The sequence below is a fragment of the Mastigoproctus giganteus genome, chromosome 13 (assembly GCF_048544385.1).
Source record: "Mastigoproctus giganteus isolate SK-2022 chromosome 13, ASM4854438v1, whole genome shotgun sequence".
NCBI classification, from domain to species: domain Eukaryota; kingdom Metazoa; phylum Arthropoda; class Arachnida; order Uropygi; family Thelyphonidae; genus Mastigoproctus; species Mastigoproctus giganteus.
The window spans coordinates 59,757,042-59,772,783 of record NC_143587.1 but is presented as its reverse complement, the minus strand read 5'-3'; the positions used below and the strand labels follow the sequence as shown (position 1 = coordinate 59,772,783).

Below are 15,742 nucleotides of genomic sequence, written 5' to 3'. Positions count from 1 at the left end.
TGCTAATTTATGCAAATTTCTAGGAATATGGAATTGCTGATATGAAATGATATTTGATGATAGATGATTTGTATGACACAACACAAGTGTCGAATGCTTGAATTCAAGAAGAAACACTGAACATTGTGCCTTGTTTAATATTAAAGTGAATTATTTCAATATTTTAATGTACAGATACCAGAGGCTTCAGATGTTTAATTTTTAAAAAGCTCTGGCACAGCAGCTGAAATATTTTGGTATTGTACTAGTTTTTTTTTCTTTATTGGACTTTACTTATTTTAAGAGTTACCCTAGTGTTACATTTTTTTTTTTTTTTTTTGAATATTTTAATTGTGCAAGATAGAATTCAATAAATTTATAGCATCCAATATTGATATAGACTTGTTAAGTTTCTCTATCTTTGACTGATTAGATGTAGAACTATAAATCATTTATAAAATCCTTTCAAACCCTTGATTACACCCATGTCCATTGGTTGTAAAATTGATATCACATTGGGAGTCAGAAAGACTAACTTAATGTTGGACAAATTTTGAATCTGAGGATGTGCAGGACAGTTATCAACTAAGAATAAAATATTTTTCTTCTTTTTGAATAGCTCCTTGTTCCAATCATTTATGTACTGCTGAAAAATATCCAAAGTCATCCAAGCTTTTTTGTTCGCAGTGTAGTCCACAGGAAGTTTCCTTACATTTTTGAAACACTGAGGTTTTAACGATTTTCCAATAACGAACAGTCTTTTTATCAGTTCCTGTCATATTTCAGTATACAAGCACCATCAAGCCAGTCTTTGATTTTTTTCCATCAACACATTTTTCCCCTTTGAATTTAAATGTATTGTCAGGTGTCAAATTATAAAAAAACTCCTGTTTTGTCGGCGTTATAAATTTCTTCATCATTGATATCTTTCCTGATTTCTGCCCAAACAACCTCAATCCATTCAAATGCCATTATTGGATCTGCAGATCAAGATTCTCCACTAATATTTGCATAAACGATGTTATGTCGGTTTTTAAATTGATCCAGCCAACCATTGTTACATACAAAATCGTCGCTTCCAAATTGTTTAGCAAATTTTTCCACTTGAGCCTTAAAGATCAGATTATCTATTGAAAATCCAGCACTTCTTTATGTAGTGAACCATTGAAGCAATGCTTCATCAATGTTTGTAACCTTGCACTTTCTAAATTTTCTTTTTTTTTTTCAGTTATGTTCTTTTCTAGTGCTGATATGTAAACATGTTTATTCTTCCACTTGTTGTTATTTGGTTTTAGGAGCATTAGCAACTAAGGCCATATTGCTCCGAGGATATGCGGTGGTCATTCCCTGACCTTTCCGCATCCTCCGTATTTGGTGGTTATGGGCTCGAACCCCGGTCTAATCAAGAAGCGTGTGCTACGCACTGCTGCTCCTGCCCACCTGGCTACGGAGGTGCCATTTATTCTTCCACAATGCTGATACTGTTGAAGAGGACAAAGAAAACTTTTTACACACTTCAACATTTTTCGCACCACATTCTAACTCACAAATAATTTTGACTTTTTCGAAAATCGAGAGACACTTTCTTTTGTTAGTAGACATGTTTCTGAAGGATTAATTTCTAACTGATTTTACTTTAAAATGACAGTAAAGTGATCTGCATACAAACAATTATCATTTCCAAAATTCTTAGAAGTCCTGAAATAAATTTATGGTTCAGTGAATAAATAGGGTAATGTGACCATAGAAATTACAAGCGGAAAGCCAGTGCACTATTGTATAGCCCCCCTATCTTCAAAAGGACAAAGTTAGGTCATAAACTAGCCCCTAATCCGATGCGGGTGGTCATAAAAACTGTCACCCCTTTCATTTTTGTCTGTTCCAAGAATTGGGTTTTTTTGACTACCCAAGCAATTAAGAATGTTTGCATACTTACTAAAATTTGTACTGTATATTCGTGTAGTATGCTCATTATAACAGTGAGCGATTGTAGGGGAATATGCATAAATTAGAATCATCACGGCTTTTTGCTCATTACAGCTGTGATCTCATTATTTCCGTGCTCGTTATAACCAAGTTTGATTGTATATGACATTCTAGGCCAGTGGTGTCCATCCTTTTCCCATATAGGAGCTGTATTCAAATTGGATTTGTTTTCTGGGCCACACTGAGTGATTCAAGAAAAATTAGTTTGTTACATTTTCCATATCTTGTTACATGTAAAAGGAAGTTTCTATTTTCATGTTACCATTTTTTATTTTCAGGCTATATAGAAAAAATGCAAATTCCCAACACTTTTATATGCAACAAATCTATGTCAGTGATTTATTTTTTAGATTTTATTAAAATTATAAAAATATGACATACAGTAAACCCTCAATTTAACAGACTAATAGGGGAGAAGGGATGTCTGTTAATGCTGAAAGTCCATTAAATTGAATGTAACCTGGGGGGGGGAGCATTTTTTATTGTTCTTAATGTAAAAAAAAAAAGAAGCTTTATAATACAATATACAGTACTGTACAATATAAAATTATTAAATTATAATAAAGAATATGTAATATTCTGTTGTAAATATAAAATATTGCAATTTGGCCTTTGATTTATGGATATCAGAAACAGTTTGTTTTTTTTACGCCGTAAATTTCACAAACACGTGCTACTGAGATGCTTTGTTCTAATTTCTCAATTAGCTCTAATTTCTGTGCTACATTTAAGTTCACACGCTTTCTTTTAACTCCTCTATCATTTGATACCATTTTAAATTGTAAGGATTGCAAAATTATTTAATAAATAAAGTCACAATTCAGAAATCACAGAAACACTCTGTATACAACCTGACCGCTTGAGGCAGACTCAGACCCAAACAAAGCGATTCGGTAGACCTGCAGTTTAGTGTCCCGAGTCACGTTCAGCTTGCAAGTCACTGCCAAAAAATTTCCTGACTACAATTTTCTGAATTTGATTATAAAAATAAAAGTAGGTAGTTATCAAAACAATAATGGAAATAAGTATTATTATTAATTTTTAATTAATGATAACATTGAAGTTTTGTATAACCTAAAAAAAATAATATGGTCGAGATTAATATGTATATTACTGGACTATTATTTGTCCGGTCCATTAAATCCGAAATCTATTATATTGGGGTTTGTTAAATCGGCGGTTTACTGTACTTTTGTTTTTTTAAAAAATTCCCTACTTTTGTTTTTAAATGCTCACTCCAGAAAATTTACACAGTCTCCTTACATACCAAATACACTGCTTTTTCATCGTACTCTCAATGAAAGAAATGGTCTTCAGTCCATCTTTGATTAAAAGCATGACACTCCAAGTTGACTTTCCTCTTTCGGAACATTTTTAAGGATAATTTTTTAATTCAATACAATGAACAAGTTACATCAAAATAGTAGAATTTCACAGTATGAAAAGATTGATACGTACATAACTGTATTTAGTGTACTTATGACTGCACTGGACTATATGTACATGTTTGATATAGTCCAGCTCAACGCTTGCATGCCTGTACATGGTGATACAACTCTCTAAAATGCTGTTTTAGTTCACTTACTGCTTGGGCATATAAAAATTATTTGCGGGCTGTATCCAGCCCATGGGCTAGGTTGGACACCACTGTTCCTGGCCTTACTGTACACTATATGCTGAAGCACTTTAACTGAAAATTTAAACATGAGGTGAAAAGCTACAAATTTGTGCCCCATTTGCTAAGTGAGTTACAGAAACAGAACCAGCTTTCATTTTATGTGCAGGGACCTACAAACACAGGCAAGAAAGGACAGCAACTTCCTTTCCAAGGTCATAACATGGGATGAAATGTGGGTTTGTGCTTATGACTCAAAAATAAAGCAGCAATCCTCTCTGTGAAAAGTCTGTCATCTCTACATTCAAAAGGCAAGGCAGGTCAGATCAAATGTCAAGAGAATGCTGATCGTTTTCTTTAATAGTGGAGGAATTGCTTGTAAAGAGTTCTTTCCACCAGACAGAACTGTAAATCATGAGTTTACATTGGGATCCTAAGGCGTTTGAGAGAGGATGTCAGGAGAATATGCCCAAACAAATGGTGCATTCAGGATTGGCTTCTGCATCACGGCAATGCACTAGTCCACAAGGCTTTGTCAGTTCAGCAGTTTTTAGCCAAGAACAAAATCGTGTCAGTCCTACACCCTCCCTATTTCTGCTGACCTGACCCCTCCTTTCTGTGATCTGTGATGTCTTCCTTTTCCCCAAAACAAAAACTCAATTAAAAGGAAGAGGGTCCAGAGATACCATAGAGATTAGCATTAGTAGAGGCATGTGATGCAAGAATGCATTTATGCAGCATCAGCCAACAAAAAAAAAAAAAAAAAAAAAACTTTCCAGTTCACTCATTCATTCACCCCAAAAGTTTGTCTAGTTCTCCTTAAATTTATTTAAGCTATCAACTTCTACAATAACAGATGGAAGTCTGTTCCAGCAACCAACCACCTGTGGCTAAAGGCAAATTTCTGCACATCTGTTCTACAACTGTCTTTCCTCAATTTGAATTTATGCCTCCTCGGGTGCATAATATGAGTAAGAGTTTGAATCCCATCAGCATTTAGGTGGCTCAAACAATTCAAGGCCTTACACACCCCAATCAGATATCCCTGCAGGTGCCTAATCTCCAGATGCTGCAATTTGCAGAACTTAAGCCTTTCTTGGTAAGAGCAACCCTTTGTTTCTCTCCCCAATCTCATTGCCTTCTCCATATTCATTCCAGCAGCTCTAGATCCTTCCTAAAATGAGGCCTCCGTACATGTATGCAATACTCAAGGTGTGGCCTGATCATTGCCTTATACAAAGGGATAATCACCTCCTTATCCCTGCTTGCAAATGTCCTGTATATCATTAAACAAGACCCCATGGGCTGTTCTGGCAGCCTGCTTGAACTGCTCAGAAAACTTCATATCTCGCTGCACAATAATTCCCAAGTCTTTTTCATTCTCCACTACCTTGAGTGTAGTACTGCACAGTTTGTATGTTTCTCTGTTGTTACTGCTGTCCATATGCAGTACTTTGCATTTGTCAATGTAAAACTTCAGTTGCCACCTCTCAACCCAATTTGCCCAACTTTTCTAGACCTTGTTTCAATAGTGTACTGTCATTAATGTCATTAACAACCCTGCCAACCTTTGTATCATCCAAACTTTGACATTAAGCCTGATCTAACTTCTTCGTTATCATTGATTAAAAAAAAAACAACAATTGGCCCAGCACTGAACGCTGGGGGACTCGACTAACATTAGCATTAGTAGAGGCATTTGATGCAAGAAAGCAAGCTTATGCAGCATCAGCCAAAAAAAAAAAAAATAAATAAATAAATAAAAAATAACCACTTCCACTTCACCCCTCTGTTCGTTCGAAATACCTGTCCAGCTGAGCCTTAAACTTATTTAGGCTATCAACTTCCACGACAAGGGATGGAAGTCTGTTCCACCAACCAACCACCCGCTGGCTAAAGGCAAATTTCCGCATGTCTATCCTACATCTGTCTTTCCTTAATTTGAATTTATGCCCTCTCAGGTGATTATTCTGAGCAAGAGGAAGAATCCCATCAGCATTGAGCATGCTCAAACCATTCAACGCTTTATACACCTCTATCAGATCACCTCGCTGGTGCCTAGTCTCCAGACACTGTAATTTGCAAAACTTAAGCCTTTCTTCATAAGAGCGCCCCTTTGTTCCGTTCACTAATCTTGTTGCCCTTCTCTGTACTCGTTCCAGCAGCTCTACATCCTTCTTGAAATGAGGCCTCCAGGCCTGTATACAGTACTCTAGGTGTGGCCTGACCATTGCCTTATACAAGGGAATAATCACCTCCTTATCCCTGCTAGAAAAATTCTAATAATATTAGTCCAAGAAGAGCAGTGTCCATTGATTACCACTGTCTGTCTTCCACCACAGCCATCCCTTTATCCATAGTAGCAACTTGCCCTTAATGCCCTACTGCTCCAATTTGTACGGTAGTCATCTATATGCAACAGTATCAAAAGCATTCCTGAAATCAAAGTATGATAACAAAATTATTTTTTGCACTCAGTTCCTTAGTGACCACATCGTAGTATCCAAACAAATTGGTCAGATAAGACTTCCCCTTAACAAACCCATGCTGTGTCTGAACTATAACTGCATCTTGTCTAGATGATCCTGTAATGCATCTTTAACCAGTGATTCCATTATTTTCTCCGGAACAGAAGTTAAACTAACATGTCTGTAATTACTCATGTCACTCTTTGATCTCCCTTTGTGAATTGGCAATACATTTGCACATCTCCAGCCCATGGGGACTTCCCCTGAATCCAGAGATGCTTTCATAATAATGGATAAGGATTTGCTTATATCCTTTGCTGCTTCCTTTAATATAACTGGATAGATTCCATCCACCCCAGGTGCCTTTCTTATGTTTAACTTCAACAGTTTCTCTTCAACTTTGCTCTCAATTATTACATAATCCTTTAGCTCCCTGTTAGTTTGATAAATTTCTGGCATTCCCCTCTCTAAATAACTCCTCATATGTGAATGTAGATGCAAAATACTCATTCAGTTTGTCAGCTATCTGAGCAGGATCATCAACAGTCAAACCACCAATATCAAGTAGACCAATCTGATCCATCCTCTTCCTTCTAGCGTTCACATAAGTAAAGAAGTCTTTGCTGTTCCTCTTTACATCCTTTGCCAAAGATTTCTCATAATCAGTCTTCGCTTGCCTAACCTCCTTTGTGACTTGATTAAAGACTAGTTTATATCTACCATAGTCTTCTGTATCACCTTATAATTCATATGTATCCTGTGCATTTTTCTTCTCTGCCACGAGGCTCATTAGTTCATCTGACAACTATTTAGGCCTATAGCTTGAAGAGTATTTCTTAGTTGGTATTTAAAGCATAGTAGCTTACAAAATTGCTTCCTTGTATGCTTCCCATTTAGAATTTGTTGTTGGTATCATCAGTTGGTCCCACTCTGTAGAATTTAAAAACTGTCTGAAACCACTGTAGTCACCTTTATGAAAGGAAAAGCCCTTTCCTTTACCTCTGATGGTAGTTACGTCTTTAAGTAAATCCCACATCGGTACACTTTGATCACTGCCACCTAGTAGTCATTAGGCCTATATCACACTCCTACTCTCATTTTTGCTTTCCCAGTGCTTATGTCACACCAAACTGACTCAACATTGTCCTTTCCACCTTTTTCCATTGGATGCAATGGCTTAAATTTTATGTTTCTTAATTTACAGCATAATGTCTCCTCTCTTCATATCCTGTCTATCCCTTCTGTACACATTGTGCTCCCCTAATTCCAATTCTGCATTCCTTATGTCTGTGTGACACCACATCTCTGATATCCTTATCATATCCGCCTTCGACGTCTTGACCAGCACTGTAAATTCATCAAATTTATTTACTATACTCCTAGCATTGGTGTACATGCACCTGTTCTTACTATTAGTTACCCTAAGACTTCCCATGCATTTAGTTGCTCCATGATGACTCCTAGTAGTTCTTGAAATCCCTAACTCCTTGCTTTCCAGACTGCTGCTGGTTCCAATCGAAGCAGTGCAAAAGTTAATTTCACCTCTGCCTGTGGTTACTGTTAATCTTTTAGTCTGTGTATCCTACCAAGCTAGCAGTTTTTTGATCCCTAACACTGTCTCTATAGCATCAGCAAATATTCTTGCACCCTTTCTATTTAAGTGTATCCCATTCCTGTAGAAGCAGTCTCTCCTGTTAACAAGCACACACTGTGCTGTGAAAAATTCTACCCAATGAGCCTTGCACAATCTCTCCAGGGCCAAACTGATTGACAAGGCTCTCATTCTACGTCATATACTTTCTCCTATCATGTTTGGGCAGAATTTCAAACACTTTCAAATTTAATCCTAACTCGCAACTTTGTTTCAACATTGATCTGTACTTGCTAAGTAAATCTGCAGATGTCCTACCCTTAATGTGATTAGTGCCACCATGTACAATAACATCACCTTTCGTGCCCTTAAAGGATGATATTTGCTCTACAACATCATCAGCTTTTTCCCCTGGCAGATTCAAGCTGAATCACAAAAAGCATTGTACAGCATTGTGAAATGAAGTTCCAGTGGTGCTTCAAGCAGTGGGAGAAGCACTGGCATTGCTTCATAAACTCTGAAGGGTACTACTTTGTGGAGAAAACACAAACAAGTAATTAGTGTAAGTCTAAATTAATTTTATTGCTCCAGTCTGGAAACTTATGGCTCACACCTTGTATATAAGCCAGGGGTTTTTGACCTTTTTTTAATAACGGCTCCCATAAGTAATTTAGTTTATTTTGTGGCACCTCTATTTAATTTTCTGCCTGTTAGATCCGATTCTCTCTCTCTGTAATATATATATATATATATATATATATATATATCTTTCTATACATTAAAATAATTTTCCTTCTAGTGATATTTATTCAGCCAATGGGAGGGGGGAGTGCAGGTTATGTGGTAATACGTAACAAATACTAAAATATGTAACATAAGCTTGTTTTAATGTGATGAAACAAGCTTCTATTTAAGCATTGTCACATGCTATGTTTATGTAACATGACCTGCGGTACCATGCTTGATTTCCATATGTAACGTATTTATGTATTCATAACAAAGGAAGAGACACACATAGTGTAGAAAGCTTCTGTAAGTATTTTATTTTACTTTATCAAAAGAAGTGAGCACAGTGAGCAGGACGTGAAGCCCCCTAATCTAATATTAAAAAAATATGTTATATGATAGTTATTACAATAATATAGCTATAAACAAAATTACAATTCATAATATAAATTTTAAATATACAGGGTGTCTCAAAAATATAGGTACAAACGTTTAGGGGAGGTAGGTAACATCTAAAGGAATGTTTTTTTTTTTTTTTTTTTTGTAGTTGTTGGCGCATCGGCTTCTGTGGCCATAATGCACCTCCCAAGGTTTTTGCAGTACATACTTTGATCCAAGCCCGAGGCGGGAATCGAACCCGCGACCTTTGGGTTGCCAGGCAGGCACTTTACCCACCCGGCTAGCCCGGTCAGCTCTAAAGGAATGTGAATCGCATAGGAACCCATAACCGGAAACGTCACAGTAAGTCGGTAGACGGCGCGATAGTCGCCGCACAAAGAGCATGCATCGATATACAAACTGTGAGCTGGCAGACGTGCACCTAGTGTATGGATTAGCAGAGGGCAGTGGACGAGCCGCTCAACAAATTTATGGAGAACGCTTCCCAGACAGACATGTACCGGACCACCGTTTGTTTGCATCAAAATTTGTGCGATTATGGATCATTTTGAGGTAACAGGAGTAGTGCGGGCAGACCACGTTCAATGCAAATTCCCGCCATGGAAGAAAGTGTGTTGAATGCCATCCAGAATAATCCTACTACCAGCAAACGTGCCATTGCCTCTGCCTTAGGAGTGTCTCATTGCAGTGTACAGTGTATCTGGCACGACGATTCTTACGCCCCTTTCATCTCCAAAGGGTTCAGTTACTGCCTCCCCAAGATCATCCTGCATGTGTGGTGGCTTTTGCACAGTGGTTTCCTCCAAGAAAGTATTCAAGACTTGAATTTTCCAGCCTGTTTTGTTCACGGATGAGGCTTATTTCACTCGGGAAGGCTTATTCAATCATCACAATGCTTATGTGTGGGCTCATGACAACCCACGGTGTGCGCCCCCCATGCGCACAACATCGCTTCGCAATAAATGTGTCAGCAGGTATGGTCGGTAACTGCTTAATCGGCCCATACCTGTTGCCATCCCGCATGAACTCTGCTAAATATCGGATCTTTCTTGAACAAGTTCTACCAGGGTTACTTGACGATGTTCCAGCAAATGTGAGATGCAACATTTGGTTTCGACATGACGGGGCGCCTGCCCATTATGGAAGATGTGTTCGTGACCATTTGAACAGGCGTTTTGGGCGTCGATGGATTGGCTGTGGTGGACTCATTGCCTGGCTCCCACGCTCACCTGATTTGATTTATTGAGCCTTGATTTCTTTCTGTGGGGGCCCTCAAATCTACCATGTATGAATCGCCTGTGGAGATGGAAATGGATCTCATGGTGAGACCCGTCTGCGCTGCTGCTACTGTCAAAGAAACTCCAGGTGTGTTCGACCGTGTCCGCCAATCCATGCTGCGTCGGTGTCACGCATGCATCGCGTCTCATGGGGGAACCTTCGAGCATCTGTTGTAACATCATGAAATGCATCCATCTCGTACTCCATTGTTAATATTACGTCAAATAAATGTTTGCCACTAATTACTTTCCCATGACGTTTCCAGTTATGGGTTCCTATGCGATTCATATTCCTTTAGATGTTACCTACCTCCCCTAAACGTTTGTACAAATATTTTTGAGACATCCTGTGTATATATATATAAATATAACCATACAAATAAATTAGAATGAGAGTTAAAAATAAAAAAATTAAAAAAAATAATGCCAGCAGTATGGCAAGACAAGAGCAAAAATAGTCGAAATATTTCGACTAAGTTTAATTTCGACTATTTTCGCTCTTGTCTTGCCATACTGCTGGAATTATTTTATTATTTTTATATTTTTAACTCTCATTCTAATTTAATTGTATTGTTATATTTCAAGCATTATGTAGAGGAATATGCTTTTTGCTGCCTTTGATGTTTGCTGTACCTTTTTATTTTATTTTTATCATGAAAGATTCAGTTTCCAACTATTTTAAATGTTATTCAAATATAAGTATACTTGTGTATATATATAATAATTTTATTCTATTCTATATAATTGATGTTTATTTTATAAATAAACATCAATTATACACCTTTTTGTAATGAAATAAATATATAAATAAAAAAAAAAGTTTAAGTAACTTAAACCAAATTACGTGGCACCCCAGAAATGTTGAGGCATCCCGGTTGAAACCACTGATATAAGCCACTGATATATGACATAAATTTTATTTAATGAATGCAAATTTATTAAATAAAATTTATTGTATTTTATGAGCTATGGATTTTTTATAATTTCCAAGTATTTCAGACCCTCTCACCCAATTAAATATATTAGTATATATTCATTGATTTCCCTGGTTAATTTGCGGTAACAAAATTCATGGGAATTAAAATAAGATGTTTTTGTTATATTCATTGATTTCCCTGGTTAAATTGCGGTAACAAAATTCATGGGAATTAAAATAAGATGTTTTTGTTTATTTTATTCTGTGATGTTATTTTATTTCATGTAGCTTGAGTTGCACCAGTTTAACCAGGTAATTTCAGGAATGAATTTATATAGTTAAGCTAATTTTCTAGGCTGTTTTTTGTATATATTCATGTAAACAGTGTTCACATAATTATGAATAGGCATGATGGCATTCACTTGCATATTCAATTATGTTTCCTGTTCTTGGCAGCATCAGCCAAAAAAAAAAAAAAAAAACCACACTACCCCACATCATCTTTCCTTCCCACCCCTCTAATAATTAATCTAACCCTTCCTTAAATTTAATAAAATTACCCACTTCTATAACACCAGTTGGAAGTTTTTTCTAGCAATCAATCATTCTCTGATTGAAAGCAAATTTTTGTACATCTCTCCTACAGCATTATATTTTTAATTTAAATTCATGTCTCCTTATTGAGATGCACTTAATTTGTAAAATGCATCAAGGTACCAAACGCCAAAGTGTTTTTGGGTTGTCAGTACTCTGATGCATTTTACAGATTAAGAACATCTCAATATATATTATGAGAAAGGTGTGTTATTTGTTGTGCTGGGGTATAAATAGCACAAAAGAACACAAGACTGTGTAGACTATCTTGTATGAATTTATTGGAAAAATCAATGAATGTATTAAGACCTGGGGTAATTGTGCAGTCAGATATGAGGTTTTCTGAGCAATGCAGACAGGATGCCAGGCCAGTTCATGGGATTTTGTCAATGATATACAGGAAATTTGCTAGCAGAAGGTGATTATCCTATTGTATATAATTCAGTGGTTAGGCCACATCTTGAGTACTGCATACAGGTCTGGAGGCCTCATTTTAGGAATGGTGTAGATCTACTGGAATGGGTGCAGAGAAGGGCAACGGGATTGGTGAGGGGAACAAAGGGGTGCTCTTACCAAGAAAGGCTTCAGTTCTGAAAATTGCAGCATCTGGAGACTAGGTACCTGCAAGATGATCTGATTGAGGTGTTTAAGGCTTTGAATGGATTGAGCAAACTCAGTGCTTGAAAGGGCTTAAATTTCAATTGAGGAAGGATGGTTGCAGGATAGATGTACAAGGGTTTGTCTTCAGCCAGTGGGTGGTTGATTGTTGGAACAAATTTCCATCTGTTTTTGTTAAAAAGTGGGTAGTTTGAATAAATTCAAGGTAGAACTAGACAAATTATTGGAGGAGGTGGACAGGTGATGTGGGAAGTTTTTTCTTTTTTTTTGTTGATGCTTTAAGCTGACTTTCTTGCATCATATGCCGCTACTACTACTACTACTAATACTGTTAATAATAATAATATAAAGTATAGTGGAAGGAAAAAAAGAGGAGTTTAACCTGAAATTTTGGGAGAGATGCCTTGCTCCCCTCTTCTGATGCTTAGTAAAACCTGAGTGAAGGCATGTTTGTCCTTTTACACAAGAAAATAAACAGAAATGGTATAAATAAAAATATAATGAATTAAAAAATGCTTTTCATTATTACAAACTCTTGTAAGAGAAAATAAAATCCTATAGTCATTTTCCATTTTATGAAAACTACTGGCAAGATAATATGAAAAACAAAAACACATAACTTAAGCAATGAATATCACATTATGTTAAAAATGTGGAATCACATACTACTTTAGAGTACTTTTTGTTATGTGAAGCTTCTGCTTATGTCTAATGAATAAAAACAGTTTCCAATGATAACCATGCCCACTAAACAATTTGTAATCATGCAGTGACAGATGGACAAATCCAAAGGACTAAATTCTGAAGGAATGCCCTTTGTGGAACTCTACTTTTAAGTCACCATGAATTACAACAGTATGCATATTCCTGCTTTCAGTTTTGTAATTGGCCTGTAAATATGAAATTAATTAATTATATATTTTCTTTTATGAGCTCTTTTAACTAAATAACTTACTACAGTATGAATAAGCCGACCGGGCTAGCCGAGTGGGTAAAGTACCTGCCCGGCAACCCAAAGGTCGCGGGTTCGATTCCCGCCTCGGGCTTGGATCAAAGTACTGCAAAAACCTTGGGAGGTGCAATATGGCCACAGAAGCCAATGCGCCAACAACTACCAAATCAAAAAAAAAAAAAAACAGTATGAATAAGACTATATTTTTGTAGAATCATAATAGTTATGATTCTACAAAAATATTTATTGACAGTTGAATGTATTGCTGTTCAGTTTAATAAGTTATGATAAAATCTTTTTACTAGGAATTGGTAGCACATTAGGTCTAGGAATATACGTATTAGCCGGTCAAGTTGCAAGCACCAAAGCAGGACCAGCTGTTTCACTCTCATTTTTTATAGCAGCTTTGGCATCTGTGTTCTCAGGTAAGTCATTAGTTTTAATTCCATTTTTATGAACAGTTGAATTCTCATAAACACTTTTCAAAATATTGTTTGATATTTTTTATATTTGATAGCAATTTTTCTTAACTGCCAGTCTGCAGGAAAGTTTTGTTGGTCTGCAAAACTTTTATTACCATACGTCCAACCTACTCCTGCTGTAGCAATGCATTGGCATAGTGCAATATCAGTTCACAGATGTTTCTGCTATGCACATATATCATTGAGCCATAAAGACATGTATTATTTGAAATAATAATTAAAATCTTTTCATAAATGATATTAACAAGGATATCCAAGGTAAGCTGACAAAGTTTAATGTCTCTGAAATCCCAACAATGCCTTCATTTGTTGTCTTGACCAGCATTTCAAATTAATCAAATTTATTTACTGTATTCCTAGCTATTAGTATTAGCAATGGCCACATAATGCAAAGAAGCCTATGGCTTATGCTGCACCAGCCAAAAATAATAAAAAAATAATTTTTTCATTATTTTATTTATTTAAAAAAATAAAATAAAAAATAATAAAAATAAAATAATAATAATAGGAAGAAAATTTAAAAAAAATGAATAATTAATAAAATAAAAGGAAATAGACCACTTGTGCATTTCCATCCTCCCATAGGTAATTATCCAGCTGACCTTTGAATTTCCCCAAACTGTCAGCCTCTACCACTCATGTAGGCAACTTATTCCAGTAATTTATAAATAAAACTTCCTGCATCCAGTCTAAACATCTCCCCAACATGACCCCTAGCTCTAGAATCATTTATAACCAAGAAAATTTCATCCTCATTCTTTTTACTTTTGCCTCTCAAAGCCTTAAACATCTCAATCAAGTCTCCTCTAAGGTGCCTAGTTTCCAAGCTCTGCAACCCACATATTTGAAGTCTTTCCTCATATGGATTCCCTTTTACTGATCTCACGAAGCAAGTTACCCATCTTTGGACCCTTTCAAGAAGCACAATGCCTTTCTTTTGGTGTGGTCTCCATACTTGAATACAGTATTCCAAGTGTGGTCTAACAATAGCATTATATAATGGGATTATGACATCCCATATATGTTGAATACAGTATTCCAAGTGTGGTCTAACAATAGCATTATATAATGGGATTATGACATCCCATATATATTGAATACAGTATTCCAAGTGTGGTCTAACAATAGCATTATATAATGGGATTATGACATCCTTATCTCTACTAGCAATTATTCGATAAATCATCAATAGGACACCATGAGCATTTCTTGCAATCTGTCTACAATGCTCAGAGAACTACAAGTCTGACTGTATCATAGCACCCAAGTCCCTTTTGTCCACTACTGGCTTTAGTTCAACTCCACCAAGTGTATAAGTTATTTTGGGGTTGCTGTTATACCTTACACTTTGCTGGAATAAAGCACATTGCCATTTTTCTGACCATCCCTGAAGTCTATCTAGGTCACTCTGAAGTAGCTCTGCTTGGCGGTGATCATTAACTACTCTGCCAATCTTTACATCATCTGAAAAATTTAGACATTGCTCTCTATCCCTTCATTGATGTCATTTATGAATATCAAAAATAACAGTGGTCCTAATACTGATCCTTAGGGAACCCCTCTGCCTCCTGCCCTGAAGCTATCCATCTAAGGATTTCTGTGATTCCAACTTGTTCCAGCTTATAAAGTAACTGCTCATGTGGGACTGAGTCAAATGCTTTGCTGAAATCCAAATAAACAATGTCAAAATTATTCCCTAAGTCCAGCTCTTGAATAATCCTGTCAAAATAGCTAACCAGATTAGTTAAACATGGTTTTCACATTACAAAACCATGCTGAGTATCATTTAGGATTCCATTTCTATCTAAATGATCCTGAATTCTACTCTTGATCATTGTCTCCATGATTTTCCCTACTACTGAATTTAGACTGACCGGCCAGTAACTTCCCATTTCACTCTTAGAACCACCCTTATGTATTGGAGATACAGTGGCATTTTTCCAGTCCAACAGAATCACTCCTGAGTCAACTGATGCTCTCATGATTAGCCTTAATGGTTCGATGCACTCACTTTCTGCCTCCCTTAAGATTATAGGGTATATGCCATGAATCCCAGGAGCATTATTGGCCTGTAGGTTTAAAAGTTTTTTCATTAAATAAACATGTGAAATTCTAACATCATTAATTAAATTTTTTTCA

The 15,742-nt window shown here is 36.3% G+C and overlaps 1 protein-coding gene across 3 annotated transcripts in view; it reads left to right on the top strand.

The window, feature by feature from the left end:
* The window catches only part of LOC150076090 (cationic amino acid transporter 2-like), a 259,400-nt gene that overhangs the window by 70,431 nt on the left and 173,227 nt on the right, over positions 1-15,742 (top strand). For all 3 annotated transcript variants that reach the window (XM_090387002.1, XM_090387001.1, XM_090387000.1), the window contains exon 3: positions 13,427-13,546. In XM_090387002.1, the coding sequence (XP_090243128.1) occupies positions 13,427-13,546 (120 nt within the window). The remainder of the gene's footprint in view (positions 1-13,426; positions 13,547-15,742) is intronic.